This window comes from Orycteropus afer, unplaced genomic scaffold, assembly GCF_000298275.1.
Source record: "Orycteropus afer afer isolate SDZICR_OR568_19922 unplaced genomic scaffold, OryAfe1.0 scaffold00024, whole genome shotgun sequence".
In the NCBI taxonomy this organism is placed as follows: Eukaryota; Metazoa; Chordata; class Mammalia; order Tubulidentata; family Orycteropodidae; genus Orycteropus; species Orycteropus afer.
Window position 1 is genome coordinate 5965404 of NW_006921611.1, and position 19418 is coordinate 5984821.

At 34.4% G+C, this 19418-nt stretch overlaps 1 protein-coding gene across 1 annotated transcript in view; it reads right to left on the minus strand.

Moving 5' to 3' along the window:
• Nucleotides 1–19193, minus strand: part of NSD3 (nuclear receptor binding SET domain protein 3) — a 72819-nt gene extending 53626 nt beyond the window's left edge. The window contains exons 1-4 of the mRNA XM_042783658.1: nucleotides 18519–19193; nucleotides 9048–9119; nucleotides 8450–8612; nucleotides 1048–1202 (exon numbers count right to left, since the gene is read on the minus strand). Coding sequence (XP_042639592.1) covers nucleotides 1048–1202; nucleotides 8450–8612; nucleotides 9048–9119; nucleotides 18519–19193 — 1065 coding nt within the window. The remainder of the gene's footprint in view (nucleotides 1–1047; nucleotides 1203–8449; nucleotides 8613–9047; nucleotides 9120–18518) is intronic.
• Between the last annotated feature and the right edge of the window lie 225 nt (nucleotides 19194–19418).

Consider the following 19418-nt stretch of genomic DNA (forward strand, 5'->3'; position numbering starts at 1 on the left):
TAAAAAGAAACCTGAATCAGTCTCTGTAGGTCTCTATGTCTCTATTTCCAGGATTAATCAGAAGACTTTGAACTGGCAAGAGAGATTAGAAAACTACAAGTTCAATAAAGGTGTGTGTGTGTGTGTGTGTGTTTGTATGTGTGTGAAATGACCACAGCAATTAGGTATTATCCAGGAGATTAGAGATAGCAAGAAATTAGCTAATGAAAGTATGAGACAGTACAGTATATATCAGATACTGATGTATCAATCTATAAAATTTAAGTCTGATAACATGAATCAAAATCCTGTGGTTAAAATTTAGCTTTCAAAATGTAAAAATATGACAAACCTCTGAATCACAAGAGACCCACACTAAAATTAGTTGAGCTTAAACATCTCAACCAGACAGATTATCAAGAGTTCATGTCAAAACTCTAAAATATCCACCACCACATCAAACATATTTCATTTCATCCTGGTTCCATCACTTGTGTGACCTTGGTTGGACCAGTTACTTAAGCTTTCTGTGTCTCAGTTTCTTCATCTGTAGAAACAGGAATAATAGTATCTATCTCATAAAAGGCTGTTATGAAGATTAAATGAGTTAACAATATATATAAAATGCTTAAAACAGTACCTAGTTCATAGCAGGTACTCACTAAATATTTCAAACACTTTACTTTTATAAAATAATTCTGCTAAATAAAACTCAAGAGGAATTATGAAAAATGCTTAAATAGGGAAAGAGATAAAAATCCCTGGCAAAATTAACATTTCATTAGCATCTAGTAGACTTATGCACATTAATTCAAGTCACAATAGAATCTAATATTGCATGCAACAGGCAGAGTTTTTAATATTACTACAATGTTGTTTATGTGGCAAAGAAAACTTATTGATGAATAAAATTTTTGTTTTCTAAAATCATTAAAACTGAATGGAATTTAAATTAGTGAAAATAAATCATTCTAACAATTATCTGAATTCAAGTATGAAAAATTCTGGTAAGTATTAAATCTTTTAGAAACCATATTAGATTGATAGCATTAATATCTTGTTAGTTACCTTCTGTTTCTCCGAGTGATTGCTGGCTTGTTTGGTTGCCTCGGCCAGTAATTCTTCATACTGTTTATGACCTTTATATTCCCGTACCCGCTTTTCATGAACCCATGCTCTCTCTGGCTGGTTGCTAAAAAACTGGACATGGTATTCTCGGGCACCTATAAATAAAATTTCTTATTAAAAACTTCAGAACATAAACATCCATATATATTTTGTGAAAAATATGAACCTAACCCAGGTTCCTCAGTATTATGCTCATTAAAATTTGTTTTAGATTGCCCAAAGCCATAATTCAACAGTTATCAATTACATAAATAATAAATACTATAAAAATCACCCTAAATTATAAAAATTAGTACAGCAAATTTTAAGAGTGAAAAGTAGAAATTTGCTAATTATCAGATTTATTACTTTGGTTACAAAATTTTTTACTTGCTTCAAATCTTTTATAAATATGGTGTAAATAAACAATGTATCTCTAAGAAAAATGTCTTAGACTTTGAAAAGCCAACTACTAATCAAATTGCTTTTCTAACTATGTTAAAAGTATAGTACACAGACCTCGGAGCGGGAGGGTGTGTGTAGGTGGGGAGAGTCTCTGAGACTGTCTCAAAGGTACTGTGAGGTCAAAACTATTTTCAAAATAATACCAACATATTATTTGTCTTTTTCACTATGTTGACATCAGTATTTGATAGTGCTAAAGCAAGAGTGGATAAGACTACTAGCATCTTTGCACAAATAAAGGCAATGAATGGCACCAAACTGTACCAGTGTCCTTGTAGTCTTCATAGCCACACACTGACGGTTAAAAGAAAAAGTTTCACTTAATGTCCTCGATGAGGTAGTAAAAATTAGTTTTATTAAATCTCAACTCTTACATACAGGCCTTTTTAATATTCTGTGTAAGGAAATGGAAAGTACAGATCAAGTATTTTTGCATACTGAAGTATGTCTTGAGGAAAAGTACTTCTGTGATTGTTTTGAGTTGAAGGTGAACTGGCTGCTTTTTCCATGTAAGCCCATTTTTACTTGATAGAATGACTGACAGACAAACTATGGTTATCTGAATTTGAAGATCTGCCAGGTTTTTCTAAACAACAACAACAAAAAAAGAGCAATCTGTCACTTTGAGGAAAACAACATAGTATTAGCTGCTAATAATAATACTTAAACTTTCAAGCAAAATTTAAAATTTTGGAAAATTTGTATTTGTCACTTTGAACTTGCCTGTTTCCCAATGATCAAACAATTTTCTGGTAAAATAACTAGTGATATTAATAAATGTGATGTTTAAAAATATCTATACAGGAATGTGTCAACATTTGGAAGATCTACATGACTAAGCCAATATTTTCTAAATAACTAATGCATAATGTTATGAAATCATGCTAAGTAAAAAAGTCATTCAAAGTGCAAGAAAAGTCCCAAAGGATTTTAACATAACAAGTATAAAAAGCATACTGATATAATTTCAGATTCCACATTGTAATTAATCTTTGAAAACCAACCACCTGTTAAGTTTTGGTGTACTATCAAAAGAAAAACATTCACAATTATCTGAAAAGGCTATTAAAATAACTCTTTGCTTTTCCAACAACACATCTATGGAAGGCCGAATTATCTTCATATACTCCAACCAAAACAAGTCATAACAAAGAATCCAGTCTTCAATTAAGGCATTAAAGAGATGTGCAAAAATGTAAGACACTATCATTATTCTTGTTAATTTTTTGTTTGAATAAGTTACTTTTCATAAAAATCTTAATGTTAACATATTTTAAAATGAGTTAATAAAGTTTTAATTTTTCAGCTTTAATTTCTAAATTAAAATAAAGAGGGATTATCTAGAGGACTGTCTAAGACTATCACCCTGAGATACTTCAAAAACTTAAAACCAAAATTACACTAAGGTCACCTTTTAGCTAAAAACAGATTGACTCATAAAATAAAGAATATTACCAGTGAGTACTACATACCTTTAAAAAAATCACCTATCTGAGATCAAATGGTCAAAAATTACTCTAAAGCAAAGGTGAAAGATGAGAGGTGAAAAGATGAAAGGTGAAAGGAGAGAGGGAAATCAGATTACTAGAAATGAAATATCCAGAACAGAATTAGTAAGAATATAGATACATTATGAAAAATGTAACCAATGCTACTGAGCAATATGTGTGATAATTATTAATTAGGAACTTAATTTATTGTATATGGGAGCTCTGGTAGCGCAGTGCCTAAAGCATCTGATTGCTAACCAAAAGGCTAGAGGTTCAAACCCACCAGCCACTTCCTGGAAGAAGGGATGGGCAATCTACTTCCATAGTGATACCGCCTCGGAAACCCAAGGAGGGGTCATTATGAGTTGGATCCGACTTGATGACAGTGAGTTTAATTTATTGTATAAACTTTCATTGAAAACATAATAAAATACTATTTTTGGAAAACAGGAATAGATGTAACCCATATACGAAAGTATTTTGGAGTTACCAAATTTTAAGATTAAAAGGTATCCTTGGACCAAAACATTTGAGAATTGTTGTTCTAGAACAGTGCTCTCCAAGTGTAGTTCACAGAATAAGCCTGTCTGTGAAAAAATTAGTACAGAAGTTGTGAGTGAGTAGAAACTATGACAGCAATTTGACATTGCTGTGACATCCAGGAACACGATCACAGTCTTGTATTATGTATTTTTGGGGGGGAGAGGGGGACTTTCATTTTCTTAATTTATTTTTTACTATCTTTTACAGAAGTATTTGGCTTAGGTGACAGACAATTTTAAAAAACAAAAACCAGTGCTTTACTATAGGTAATTTAAAAAGTCCTGCTCTAGGGGATAAAGCATCAGGTCAAGAGAGAGATGTGGGAACTGGTCTTCTCAGGGAATCCAGAATGTGGGTATAGGTTTAAATTAACTTAATTATCTGAAATCAATTATATCTTGGATTTGATAGTTTTTATTTTTATTAGACATTAATGGGAGACTGGAGCCTTGGGTGGTGCAAATGATTAATATGCTGAGCTGCTACCCAAAAGGTTGGTTGGCAGTTCTGTCCACCCAGAGGCACCTCAGAAGACAGGCCTGGTGATCTGCTCTCAAAAGATTAACAACTGAAAATTCTTCAGAGCACATTTCTACTCTGACACACTTGGGGTTTCATGAGTCAGAAATGACTCAATGGAAACTAAGAAAAAAAGGGAGAGAGTATCTAGGGAATGATTTTGAAACCAGTTTAAAATTTCATTTGTAAAATAGCCTATTGAGTCAATTCCAACTCATAGTGACCCCCACAGGGTTTCCAAGGCTATAAAGCTTTACAGAAGTAGACTGCCCCATCTTTCTTCCATGGAGCAGCTGGTGGATTTGAACTGCTCACCTTCTGGTTAGCAGCCAAATGCTTATCCACTATGCCACCAGAGCCATACACACATACAACTTAGCTTTCTACATCGTCTAATCTGAGAAGAAAGAACCAAGTTCAAATCTGATTATAATTAATCTAAGAAAACAGATTAAAAGTTCAAGGGTTTTTATGGAGAAAAAACAGAAATGCAACCTAAACTGACAGATGAGTTTGGAGAATCCAGGGTGGTAGGTATAAAAAATCCAAACCAAACCTACTGCCATTGACTGAGTTGATTCTAACTCATAGCAACCCCTACTGGGTTTCCAAGGTGGTAAATCTTTACAGAAGCAGACTCTCCCATTTTCCTTCTGCAGAGCAGCTGGTGGGTTTGAACCACCAACTTCTGGTTAGCAGTCAAATGCATTATGCATTGTGCCACTTGAGGCAGTCAAAACCAAACCTGCTGCCATCAAGTCGATTCGGACTAATAGCGACCCTCATTGGATTTCCAAGGCTGTAAATCTTTATGGAAGTAGATTGCCTTATCTTCCTACCACGGAGCAGGGTATAGGCAGCAGCAGGGTTAAAAGAATATAGATATAATCTATTACCAAAATTCAGAGTTATTTATTAAGAAGCAAACCGATAACAAGGACTAAATTGTAGTTCACCACATGAAAAGTAAAGCTCACAGTTAACACAATCTCATTGTTGTTGTTATGTGCCGTCGAGTCGGACCCAACTCATAGCGACCCCTCCTTGGGTTTCCGAGGCGGTATCACTACGGAAGTAGATTGCCCAACCTTCCTTCCGAGGAGTGGCTGATGGGTTTGAACCACCAGCCTTCTGGTTAGCAGTCAAACACAATCTCATTATAACCTGCATTTTCAACTTTTTCCACTGATTACTAGAGTTGAAAAAAATCAAGCAATTTGTCCATTTGTTAGCATTGTTCCTGTTGACTCTCAGTAACAATCTTTGTTTATAAAAATACATAGAGAAAGACAATTATACCCAAACTCTTACTAGTAGTTATGTATCTGGAAGATGCAAATTTTTACCAAATAAATGTTTGTAAAGTTTGACTTTTCCCAGATATGCATGTAATATCTTTGTATCTTTATAGCTTTTAAACTTAAAATGAGACCTAAACAATGAAATTTAACTTAAAATAGAAATGTGATCCAGAATTTCTTTGAACATGATCTTACAAAGAATTATTATACCTTTATGTATGAAAACCATTAAATATATTTTCCAATAGTAAGAATCTGATTAATAATAATATAGAAATAAATGATTACTTTTATAATTGAGATAAATTTTACAAAGTAGGTTAGATAATAAGCAACCCAAAATGCTTCACAGTTATCATGTGTAGAACATATTAACAAAATTATGTTTTATGCTGTGTTTTTATATTTTTTTAAAAAACCTGTCAAATTATTTCATTTAAAAGTGTACTGCATATCTGTACAATGCAATTCTATTCCATTTATTAAAAAGGAATGAAGTACTGATAGATGCTACAACATGGATGAACTTCAGGAACATCATGCTAAGTGAAAAAAAGCCAGATATAAAAGGTCACATGTTATATGATTCTATTTATATGAAATGTCCAGAATAGGCAAATCCATAGAAACAAAAAATAGATTAGTGGTTGCCTAGAGCTGGAGGGTGGGGAATGATTGCTCATGGATACAAGATTTCATTTTTGTGGTGAGAAAACATCCTAAAATTAGACTGCGGTGATAACTGCACAACTTTGTGAATGTACTAAAAATCCTTGAATTGTACATTTTAAACGGATGGATGAATGGTTTATAAATAATACTTCAATAAAACTGTAATTAAAAAACTACTGCCGAGGAAGAAAAACTGAAAATATCAGAATATGATTTTTTAAAACCTAAAATCTCAGACTTCTGATTCCCTCAATCATAGTTTTTCCAGCATTAAAGCAAGAGATTGCCTATGGGTACCAGGCCAGATTAGCTTAATTAATAAAACTAAATTTAAATAGTGTCTTTGAAATACAGATGAGACATAAATTGTGCTTTTATTTGTATTCTGTAAAAAAAAAAAAAAAAGATGAAATTAGCAGGTTTCATAAAGTAATTAAATGTGAAAGTCTATATAGTCTATATAATCTCACAAGGATGCTTTTCTAAGAAAAGAGAATTGAAGTGTCACAATTCTCATATGATACAACTTCCTAAACAGCTCTGGAGGCCCAGATATGGACATGAATTGTTTCATCTAAGAACTCTTGGTCCTCTTGGGAAATCCCTGTTCCTTTCTTCTCCCACTAATAGAACCACAGACTGTTAGAGCTGGAAGATACTGAGATTATTAGTCCAACCCTCTTGTGTATATATGAAGGAAGTAGAACTTTCTGACTGCAACCTCTGTATATTGTTGAGTGGGTGATTTCAACTACTTTTTCTTTATTTAAAATAGTGTTTAAGAGCTGAGGTTATGGAATAAGTTTTCTTTGAAACTCTATTTACTTATCCAAAACACAGGATAAGAGTAACTACTTCACACTGTAACAATTACGAGGATTGCATAAGAAAATATGTGAGAATTGCTTAATGCAGTGCCTTACAGAAAAATAAACATTCAACAATGTTTTTTTTTTTTTTTTTTTACTTCTGCCCCATTGATGCTTCCAAGCTATCATAACCTTTAATCAGCAGGTTATAATGACAAAATAAAAGACAATCAAGTTGGATTGCCTTCTATGCCAGGACACATTCTTGGTAATGCAGCACAAGAGTTACAGATATGGCTGACTCTGTAACAAATCTGACTTATCAGGCAAAAGTAGACATTTTTCCCTCATAACAGTGGACATCTTTATATAACAGAAAAAGAAATAGGTGAAAAATTGTCACAGACGAGGAGTTCCCAAAGCAAATATCCAGAAATAAGTTACAATTGAACCTTCCTTTAGCTACTAAGCAAGTCCATTCCAAATGCTAGAATCTCAGGAATCCAATACACATCATATTTTGGTCAAACCATGGAAGAGGAAGAGAGATAAAATTAGAATACTTTTTCCTTAATGATTTGTATTAATACTCTTAAGACAAGATTCTATGCTACATAGGAGATTCAAGCTGTACTTGTACGGCAGATCAAATTTATAAGGATGCACCCAGCAAATTTACAAATTAAAAAATGTAATGGAGGTGGAAAAAGGCATTCTGTAACATTTATCAAGATGAAAAACAATTGTCTAGGAAACAATTACTATCCATAGAAGTCAATGATAAATAAAAATATTCAAAGAAGGCTTTGGTCCAAATGCGTATTAAGCTCAAGTAAGATATTTTATCACTTGGCTTTATGCTTTCTTTCTGAAATGATGAAAGGTCGGTCAGATTAAGATCTTTAAAAAAAATTATAAAGCAAATATAGGCCATTACCAAGGAGAGCTATCAGTGCAGAAGGAGCTCTGGTGGCACAGTGCCTAAGGCATTTGACTGCTAACCAGAAGGTTGGTGGTTCAAACCCACCAGCCACTCTGCAAAAGGAAGATGGGGGCAATCTACTTCTATAAAGATTTATCACCTTGGAAACTCAATGGGGATCACTATGAGTTGGAATCAGCTCAACAGCAGTGGGTTTGGTTTGGTTTTTATCAGTGTAGACACTGTAGAGTTAAGACGACCATAATTATTTCCAAATCAAAACCAAACCAGTTACTGTTGAGCTTATTCTGATTCATGGCAGCCCCATATGTGTCAGAGTAGAAGTGTGCTCCATAGGGTTTTCAAGGCTGATTTTTCAGGAGTAGATTGCCAGGCCTCTGTTCTGAGGCATCTCTGTGTGAACTCAAACCTCCAACCTTTTGGTTAGTAGTCAAACACATTAACTGTTTACACCACCCAGAGACTCCATAATTATTTCACTGGTTATTAAAAACTATCAGATGTGTGTATTTTTGTGTTAGGGTATATATTATGTGTGTAGTCTTATATTCACATACAGCACTTAAAATTTGCTTTCCTTTACTTCTAACCTTTTACTTACAACTTACTGTATTTTCTTACCTCTTGTGTTAATTTTGGTATGAACCTCAAGCTGGGGATCACTCGAAACCATACAAGGCCACCAAGGATATGTTCCCACCTTAGACCAAACAAGATCGCCAACCTGGAACTTAACACCAGTGGACACATCTGTTGTTGGAATGGAAGATAATATTGGCTGAACCTATAGGAAAAAGTTAACAAAGCTCCATTAACAGAGAAATTAAAACCCCATCCCAAATATTAAAAACAGGGTTGATAGTTTCTGTTCTGAATTCTTTTGCTGATAGGGCATCCTGAGAATTCACGGTCCAAAAAAAAAAAAAAGGTCACAGATTTGAAAAGAAAAACACAAACACATTACTGAAAAGATCCACCTCTTAAACTAGCGGTAAGATTTATTTTGAGAGTATACCTTCTGAAACAAAAATGTCCAGAACTATAAGAATATAACATGCTATAATTTCATCAGGGAGCTCTGGTAGCATAGTGGCTAAGGCACTTGACTGCTAACCAGAAGACTCGACGGCAAATAACAACAACAACAAATAATTTCATCACTCTGCTTTCACCTTCTTAGACCATATCTGGCTAGACAGTATTCAATAAAGAAACTCACCAGGGTTTCCTCTTTTAGTACTGGATCTTCTCTTGGTTTTTCTGACACAATGTCAACCCTCTCATTTGGTCTCTAGGTGGAAAGGTATAGGTGAGTAGAATAAAATGGCAGCAAACCAAGTAATAATGACATACGTTGTTGTTATGTGACTTAAGGCAAAAAAAATGGCAACCTAAATATCAAAAAGAATAAAGGATATTTATTAACTGAACAATACAGAATAAAAATACAATTTACACAGTATGATAGTATGTCTTAACATCCCTTTTCCATTTTATATCAGAGCTATATCTCTGATTTCTTATTCTATTACTTTTAAAACCTAATTTCTAATTAAACTGACATCTTTTTTAACGCATTAAAGAAAAATGGGCACCTTAGTTACTAGTAAGATATAACTTGGAATTTTTCTGGAAAGCAATTTGGCAATATGTATGAAAAGCCAGAAAATCCACTTCTAAGAACACATAACTTAAAAATCATTGAAATAAAAATCATTGAAAATATTTGTTCAAAGACATGCATCCCAGTACTACTCATAAGACCACAATATTAGGAACAATCTAGATTTTAAAAATGAAGAATTGGTTAAATAAATTATAGTGTAAATAGTGGACTAATATAAATAAATTTTTTAATGATATATGAAAATAACAATATAATGTTATTTGAAAATCGTAAATTGTGAAACAGTTTGTATAATATGATTCCAATCTTGAAAAAATTATTTTTCGATGTTCACAGAAAAAAGACTAGAAGGATACAACTACTATGAAAAACAGTATGGGACTTCCTCAAAAAGCTAGAAATGGAAAATACCACATGATCCAGAAATCCCACTCCTAAGTATATATCCTAGAGAAATAAGAGCAGTGACACAAATTGACATATGTACACCAATGTTCACCACAGCATTATTCACAAAAGCAAAGAGATGGAAAGAGCCTAAGTATCCAACAATGGAAGAATGGATAAACAAAATGTGGTACACACATACAATGGAATACTATGCAATAATAAATAATGAGTCTGCAAAATATCTTATAACATGTATGAATCTGGAGAACATTATGCTGAGTGAAATAAATCAATCACAAAAGGACAAATACCGTATGATACCACTTTTATAAAATGTCTAGAACAGGTTTATATACAGAAAGCAAAGTTATTTGATGGATATCAGGGATAAGAGGGCAAAGGAGGAAGAATCACTCACTAGATAGTAGACATGCGTTAATTCTGGTGAAGGGAAAGGCAATATACAACATGGAGGAAGTCAGCACAATGTAACCAAGGTAAATGAAAACACTGAGAGGTACACAAGAATAAAGGACAACTATAGTAAATGTTGTAACATGTACAATTCTGCAACAACAGTTTTAACAACAAAAATCTGTGAGTAGTTACATAGGTATGTATGCTATATAGGTGAGAGGGCATATGGGGTACATGTACATGCAATACAGTTATAACTGCGAGCATTTGTATATACATATTTATGTGCTGAGAATATATCCATATATATATAATAGATTACACAGGGGACACAGTTATGGAAACTACTTAGATGTATCCAAATACCTTGGGGGACTGAGATATTGGGCTTGAAGGCTAAGGACCATAAAACCATGGTCTTCGGAGTACCTGGTCAATTGGCATAACATAGCTCATAAATGTCCTACATCTTAGTTTGGTGAGCAGCATCTGGGGTTTTAAAAGCTTGTGAACAGCCATCTAAACAGCCATCTATTGATCTCTTCCCATCTGGTCTTAAATGTATTGAACTAACTGAGTGAGAAATTTAAGTAGCTTCTAGAAATAACCATACTCTTTTAGCAGAATTAAGACCTGATGATAGAATAAGTGACTTATTTTCCTTGTGCTTTTCTAGATTTGCCATAGTATCTACAATAAACATTATATTCTCCAAACATAAAACCCACAAATATATTACTAGAAAGTGCATTTCTGCAACTCTTTGGGAGTGATATTTGTAGAACATCACTGTTTCAACATTAACGAAACAGATGTGATGATACGTGGAGGAGTTTATTGATGGGTAGGAAAGACAAGTATTAAACAAATAAAAGACATGAATAAATATATATTTAGAAAGTGCTATGAAGAAAAATAATGGGGTGTGTGTATGTGTCCCTGTACTTAGATATAAAGATAAGGAAAAGACTCTGAGCCTAAGTAAATTATAATCTAAGATTTAAAGGAAAAGGAATTAGTTTTGGGAAAAGATCATTTTAGAAAGAGTGACATGTATGGGGCCATTGAGGTTAAAGAAGTTGGAAACTTACTAAAGCCCATTACATTAAGAAGGACTTAACTGCCTCCACAAGGCAAAAGGTTACAAAATGAGAGCAGAGAGGCTAGATTATGAGGAATTTGTAAACCATGCTGAAGTGCCTGGGTTTCATTTTAAGTGCAATGAAAGGCACTGAAGAAGTTTAAGAAGACTAACATGTATTAATTTATGTTTTAAAAAGATCATGCTGGTTGTTAAGTGGAGAATATTTTGGAAAGGACCAAAAGTGGAGGCAGAGAGTTTATTTAGAAGGTTACTGTAGTAGTCTAGATGATAGAGATAATGGCAACTTGTTGACAGATAAAAAATTAACTCATCAGATTCTTGTGTGCTGGTACCATGAATATGTAATCTAGCAGAACATACTATTGAGCAACCTAAGGAAGGTTGGGCAATCCTACTTCCATAGTGATACTGCCTCGGAAACCCAAGGAGGGGTCGCTATGAGTCAGGGCCGACTCGACGGCAAATAACAACAACAACAACAAGGGAAAAAAAATCTATGTTCAAATGAAAAGGTTTTTTTTTCTAATCATTAGAATAGTAACAAAGCAGTTTAGAAATACTGCTTGCATAGGTCGTTTGATAGCTTCATTTCATTCTATAAATGCAGCTTATATCTTCACATAACCTTCTCATTCCAGTCAATCTATAGCAAGAAGACAGGGCCACCTGAGGAAGTAAATATGTAGCCAAGAAAATAAGGTACCCTCCCTGGCATACTCAATTTCCAGATCTTTATAACTCTTTTTGAGGGCAGATAGATAAGATAAATCTTCTTATCTAAATACAGGGACACATACACACACCCCATTATTTTTCTTCATAGCACTTACTTTCTAAATATATATTTATTCATGTTTATTCAATATTTTTATTTCCTATTATAAAAATTGATCTGAAACCCATTCACAGTTTTCTTTCTGAATTAAAGACAGGGTTTCCTTGAAAACCTTTCTATGTTTTTGTTTCTTTGGTTTGTTCCAGATTGTTGGTGGTTTCTTTAGGCCAGTTTGAAAACCTGTTAAAATGACTTATTAAATTGAAAGTTTTCGCAGTCATTTTTAAAAGGAAAAAAGTGGCAAGGGAGAGAAAGCCCAAGGAGATTCATTCTAAATTTTAAAGATTATCTTTGTAAGAGAAAGGAAAGGAAAAAAAAAAAAAAAATCACATAAGGACACTGCAATGATAGAGACAAAATATGTAATGTTGTTTGTTATGTGCGGTCAAGTTGGACCCAACTCATAGCGACCCTTCTTTGGGTTTCCAAGGCTAGTATCACTACAGAACTAGATTGCCCAACCTTCCTTCCAAGGAGTGGCTGGTGGGTTTGAACCACCAGCCTTCTGGTTAGTACTCAAGTGCCTTAGGCACTATGTTACCAGAGCTCCTAAACCAAATATACTTCCATCGAGTCAGAACCAACCCATAGCGACCCCTCCTTGGGTTTCCGAGGCAGTATTACTACAGAAGTAGATTGCCCAACCTTCCTTCCGAGGAGTGGCAGGTGGGTTTGAACTGCCAGTCTTCTGGTTTGCAGTCAAATGCCTTAGATACCTGCCACCAGAGCTCCCCAAATGTGCTAATATGTAAGCAAAATAGAAATACTGGTTGGCCTTTTGAGATTGATAACTTAAGTTCTAAAGAAAGAGGAGAAATCAAGAGACAGTCATAGTATCACAAACACCAACTAAGAAGGGGAGAAGTTCTTAAGAAGAAATGGTCAATGGAAGTCAAATGCATAGGAGTTAAGAAATATAAGGCTGTCAGAAAAATGACAATAGATAAAATAGTTCTAGGTATAAAACTCGTTTTCATGCAATATTTCAAAGATAGTGGCAAGTTTAGAACAGATTAAAATCAAGAAGGAACAGAAAACATCTTTATTGGCACTAATACTGCTGCTGCTTTGTTAACAAGAGAACACATCAGGAAAAAAAAAAAAAGACAACAGTGAGTTAGCACTCCTTAATGTTCAATTCATCTTAATTTTAAACTTGTGGTTTTGTGGGTATATACCACTCTTACATCTGTAGGTGATTCTGCAGGGAAAGACCTGTTTTCCAGTTAAGAATCACAGTTTCTTAAACAGGAAAAAAACAAAAACAAACAAACAAAAAAACCACAACTAAAGTTAAGTTACATTGTCCTAAGTACTCCTTTTAAAAAACATTTGGTCGAGTACTTTTATTAAACCCAAGAAATTCATTGAGATCACCACTACGCATCAAATGTTGCAGGATTTCAAATCCTTAGTAATATTACTGAATAAATTATAAAACATTAAGCAAAATGATAATCACTAAAAGAACAAAAGACTTACATAAATATTAAAAGTGGAAAGAAAATTTTAAAGGAAATCGCCTGCCCATTATTTTAATTGCTGAATAGCTGCTTAAATTAATGATGTTTAAAACTAAAAAACTTGAACAAAAAGAACATCTTAAGAATCTAAGAATTTGAAAGCCTATTACTCTGAGACTAATGAACTAAGTATCACTCCAACTTAGGGTTAACAGAACTGATCTAGGCACTTGGCTTTTTAAAAGTGGAACTGGCAAGCTAAGAGTTAAAGAGGCTAGCCTTAGTGGATAAGCCCAGTGATATGAAGGTTAGTAGAAGATTGTTGTTTGAATAGGGCCTATATGCACATGCCTGAGGCATTACACCTGCCAAAGAGGAAGAACTGCAGAAACATTTCCACATGTTTCTAATTTGGCACAAGGAAAAACAGCTAAAGCAGCTTTACAAAATATGCAATTTTAGTAGTGATCTCAGGTCTCCTGCTGCCTAGATATTTGGACACATTTTCATTGTTTAAAAGATATACTTAGATTGTTCCAAGTAACAGTCACTTTTTAGAAAGTTAAATAGCTCTGAATTGGGAGGAAGTACTTGTAGACCAAGTACTAAAAGTGAAATCTTAAAGTGCATTATTTTAGATGAGATTTTGTTGGTTCAAAAGAGAACCTATGAGTGAGCTTTTAAGAAACACATATTAAAAATAAATAATAATAACTTTAAAAAAACAGCAAATCCAGCTCAAGGACACTCATTTCAAACTGTTTTCCCAGGTACCATTTTTATTATGCTTCCCTGAGGCATCTTGGGGTGAGGGAGCTGTCCCATGGAGTCAGCATCTTATTTGAGACTCTCCTTCACATCTACGCTCTCCACAATGCTGAACACCACCAAGGGTCTTAACTACCAGTGACAACCAGGAGGCACAGAATTATCCAAAATTAAAACACTGAAGCTGACTGTCCTGAAGGAAGCAGTACAGATGTTTTTCAAGTTGAGGAAACTCAATTAAAAATATTAAGGTCATACTACAGAGTAATGTGCACATCACTAGTCATCTGTATAGCTTAGCCAACAGGATGACACTAACAATAAAGCAAGTGCCTTGAAAGCTCTAGCTTTTAAGTTTCCTTGTCAGAATGGATACAACTTTTATGGTACCCATCTCTCAAACTTGTAATAGCCCCCATGTATGATAAATTCAGCTAATCAAAATTCAGTTAAGAATCTAATAAATAAAAACTTAGATCTTTACTTTTTGAAAGAAAGTGGAAAGGAGGAAAGGAAGTAGAGAGAGAGAGAGGTAAGAAAAAGAGAAATGTCAGGGAAAAAACACTGGATTTTCCAAACCCAAAACTCAACTTTCAGGCAATGGTCTTGGTAACATTCAGTGTGATCAATACCACTTTCTACATCTGTATCTTCCATCAAAATCGATGTTCCTTTACTTCAAGATATTGTTAATATCCTAAATCATCAAACAATAAATAATGCCCTGCATAATTCACTGGAAAACAAAATTAACTAAACTCTTAAATTATATCCAAATATTCTAACCCCTGGGTGTATCAGTTAACTAGAGATTTAAATGACATAAAGAACCAGCATAGCAGATAATCAATAAAAAACAAATTGCCTCTAAAATCTTATTGCAATGTAACTACTAGAAACATCACTGCACTAATAAGCAGAAAGTAGATATGAAAAATAACAGACTGTTTTATCCTGCCTCTAATTGCTTTGAAGTATTAATGTGCAAAAATGTCACTTTGAAGGCTACGGTGTGCCTGACCCAAGCCATGGTATTTTCAATAGCCTCAGAGGTATGTGAAAGCAGGACAATGAATAAGGAAGATCACAAAAGAATTGATACATTTGAATTGTGGTGTAAAGAAGATTGATTATACCATGGATGGCCAGAAGAACAAATGTGTCTTGGAATAAGTACAGCCGGAATGCTCCTAAGAGGCAAAAACGGCCAGACTTTGTCTCTTGTACTTTGGTCATGTTTCAGAAGAGACTAGTCCCTAGAGAAGGATATCACGCTTAATAAAGTAGAGGGTCAGTGAAAAAGGGGAAGACCCTAAACAAGACGGACTGACACAGTGGCTACAAAATGGGCTCAAACACAGCAACGACTGTGAGGATGGCACAGGACTGGGCAGCGTTTCATTCTGTTGCACACAGGGTTGCTGAGTCAGAACTGACTCAATGACACTTAACAACAATTGCTTACAATGTTTTTTCTACTTTGAGATATATTGTTAGCGAACTTTTATCAGTTAAGGAGCTCTACTGACACTGTGGTAAGGCATTGGGCTGCTAACCAAAAGGTTGGTGGTTCGAACCTACAGCCACTCTGCAACAGAATAAGGCAGTCTGCTTCAGTAAAGAATTACAGCCTTAGAAACCCTACAGGGGTTGTTATGAGTCTCAATCAACTCAATGACATTGAGTTTGATTTTGGTTTATCAATAAAGGTAAAAAGTCTAGCCTAATATGTAAAACTGGATATTCTCCTGTTTGCCAGATTCTGATTCTCTAGAGAAAAAGCAAGACAGGCCATTCTCAGGAACCAGAAAGCTAAAACCAAATTCCCTGGATTCCCAACAGACAAAGTGCATCTTCTATCTTTTCACTGCAGATGTAGGAAAGAAGTGCTACAATGAATGAATCTGGAGTGCAAAAAATAATTTCCCTCTTTCTAATGATTCAATTATTCAATAAACAGTCAATATAAGATAATCACATGAGCTAGGCCCTTTGTGTTTGTGTATGTGTGTGGGGGAGGGGGATATTTAATATGAGAAATTAAAAAGTATTTCAGAAGTCACTTACAGCCATTCCTCATTTATCAACATAGTTAGGTTCCAAAGACCAGGTTATTATGCAAAAATGGAGACCAACCACATCAGCTCACAAAATGGAGGATAACTACATCATTACATAACTGCCAAATTTCATTATTATATAACTGCCAAACCACTGAGAAACATGGCTTAGCCAAGGTGACAAATAACCTTAACCATCACAGCCAGTGTTACTCTCACCTTACACCTTGGTATTTGTTACCGCCAGATGTATGCCATTAATGCAAAAAATAGCCAGAGAGTAGATTTTTCACTATTGTCATGAATGCAGGACATCAGATAACATGGAAGTCAACAAGTGTGGAGTAGATGTAATTCCAAAGCCTTCATTACAGATGTAGAACTATGACAACAGGATATTTTCTTCATAACATGTAACTACCTGAACTTATGTAGGTATGTATTTATTTACAGGCTCCTCTTACTAGACCATAAGCACCCTGAGAGCAATCGTCTTTACTTTTCATTTATTGCTATTCCTTCAATTCTTAGAACTGTGCCTAGCAACATCATAGATAATCAGTATTATTAAATGAGTAATAAAAAGATAGAAAAAAGAAAAAATGCTGAAATGTCACATCAGACTTCTAAGAGTCCAGAACCATTGTGAATCTTACTCCAGAAAAAGATTACATTTGTGTTTGCTGAAGTAATGGAATCCAGTTACCAAAAAAAGGTGAGTTGAACAGAGGAAAACAAAGTAACTTATTTAGGCATTCTGCATATAAAATCAGGCAACTGTCAGAAAACTAAATATATGTATTTTTTTTCTTCCCAAATCAATCTGGAAAACAGGTGCAATTCATATAATGTATGAGAATACTAACTAAAAACTCTTCATTCAAGATAGAATTGATTTATTAAATGTTGACATTATTATTATTATTACTAAGAAATCATACAGAATGCCCTGATATTAAAAATTCAGTTGTATGCATTTAAGTTACTTATGAATGATGACTTTTATAAAAAAATGCATCTGAAGTTTTAATCAATATATATAAGTACTAAATCTGATTTTAATTTTAAAAATTTCCTCTATTACTTCAGGTTATTTTGTAGTGAACATTAGCAGTAAGTGTTAAATCTAAGCTATAATCTAAGTAAATGAATCTAAAATAGTAATTTAAAAAAACAATATAATTAATAATCTTCTCTTTGCCTTTCATCTTCATCTTCAAAAACCAGGAATTGACTATAAGCAAATAAAAGCAATCAAGGGTTAGAATGGGAGAACAATGTGGAATAAAACTCAAAATCATTTAATAAAAAAATAAAAGGGACCAGGTTTACTGGTCTGATAGAACCAGAAGGAACCAGAGACTATGGCTCCTAGCTGCCCTTCAGGTCTGGAATTGGACTCATTCTTGTGGCTTCCAGCCAAACAAAAGACAGGCATATGAGCTGAACATTTACATTAGGTAATAAGATACACTCCTTGGAGAGATCAATCATGAGAGAATAGAAGGGCTATATATATAGGAAGACAGCTCAGGAGGCAGGACTGCATGGGAGGGAAGGACACAAGGAAGAGGTAACTATGGGGAGGAAGTAGGAGAGAAGCTGTTGCATTGTGGGAAATTGCAGTCAATGTCATGAGACAAAGTGTACGTGAGCTGCTGCATGGAAAATGAATTTGCTCTGTAAACTCTCACCCAAATCACAATAAAAATTAAAAAAAAGAAAAGAAAGAAATGTTTGTACAAAAATAAATAAATAAATAAATCAAGGGGATCAGAACAAAGAAACATGGAGCAAGATTCTTAGTGTGACATGTTTTCAAAGTATTTCTTAACTCTAATGATGGTCATTAATTTATTCAACAAGTATTTACTCAGTACCTATTATAATATCCCAAGCACCTTGCTGGGGATTAGAAGTTATCAGAAATATTTATATTTGAAGAGATAAAAACTGAAATGATCTCTTGGGCTTCCAATAAATGTGAAAGACTACAAAGTTTTTCAGGAAGATGTTTTGACTTACATTTTGTTCCTCTGGTTCTAATTTGGGGATTTTGTGTGACTTGCGCTCTTCAGATCTAGATGAGTCATGCTTGTTACTTTTTTTCCTCTTTTCTTTTCTGCTTTCATGCTTTGACTTTGTGTGCTCACTTGCCTGTACTTCATTTAAAAGGTCTCCACAAAGGGAAGACTCGAACAATTCCCTGCCATTCTGGATAGTTTTGGTTATTTTGAGTTTAATCTCAGGTGAGCCAGTCTTCTTTGGAATCACAGTTTGTGGTACCGAAGGAGGAGGTGGTGGCTGTGGAGGGGATGGTTTTTCCAGAATTTCATGTGGTCTTGTGTTTGGGATTTCTGTGTGGTAATAGTCAGCAGGGCTAAAGTTTCTAACTGCACCAAAGCCATTGGCTGACCCATTAGGGTACTGATTATATGACTGGTATTTGGTTTGAGTTTCATACATGCTGATTGATGGTGGATAGCCATTTGTGAGTGGTGGAAGATCTTCTGTTGTAGGTGGGTACTGAAAGCCTTGCTGCAAGGTAGCTTCATACGGTGTCTGGCCACCATCTTCAACAATGTCACTGTTGTTATCAAAGGCATCCTCCTGACGGATGTTAGCGGAGTCAATGAGTTGAGGTGGTTGCTGAATTGTGTTTCCCATGATCCCTTGCATGAAAGAGAAAGAGAAATCCATTGTTCTGCTCCAGCATCCTTAATTTTCCCTTTCTCTCATCGGGCCTAAAATTTTAAAAAGAATAAAAGACATTAATATTCTCATGGGCAAGAAGTTAATCAATTGAAAAAAGATTAAACCAAAATGTTCTGAACCCAATTTTTATATCTAGTTGTGCACAGACACAAAATATTTCTAACCAAGTAACCAATATAATTCTGACACAAAGCAAATACTTTTGATCTT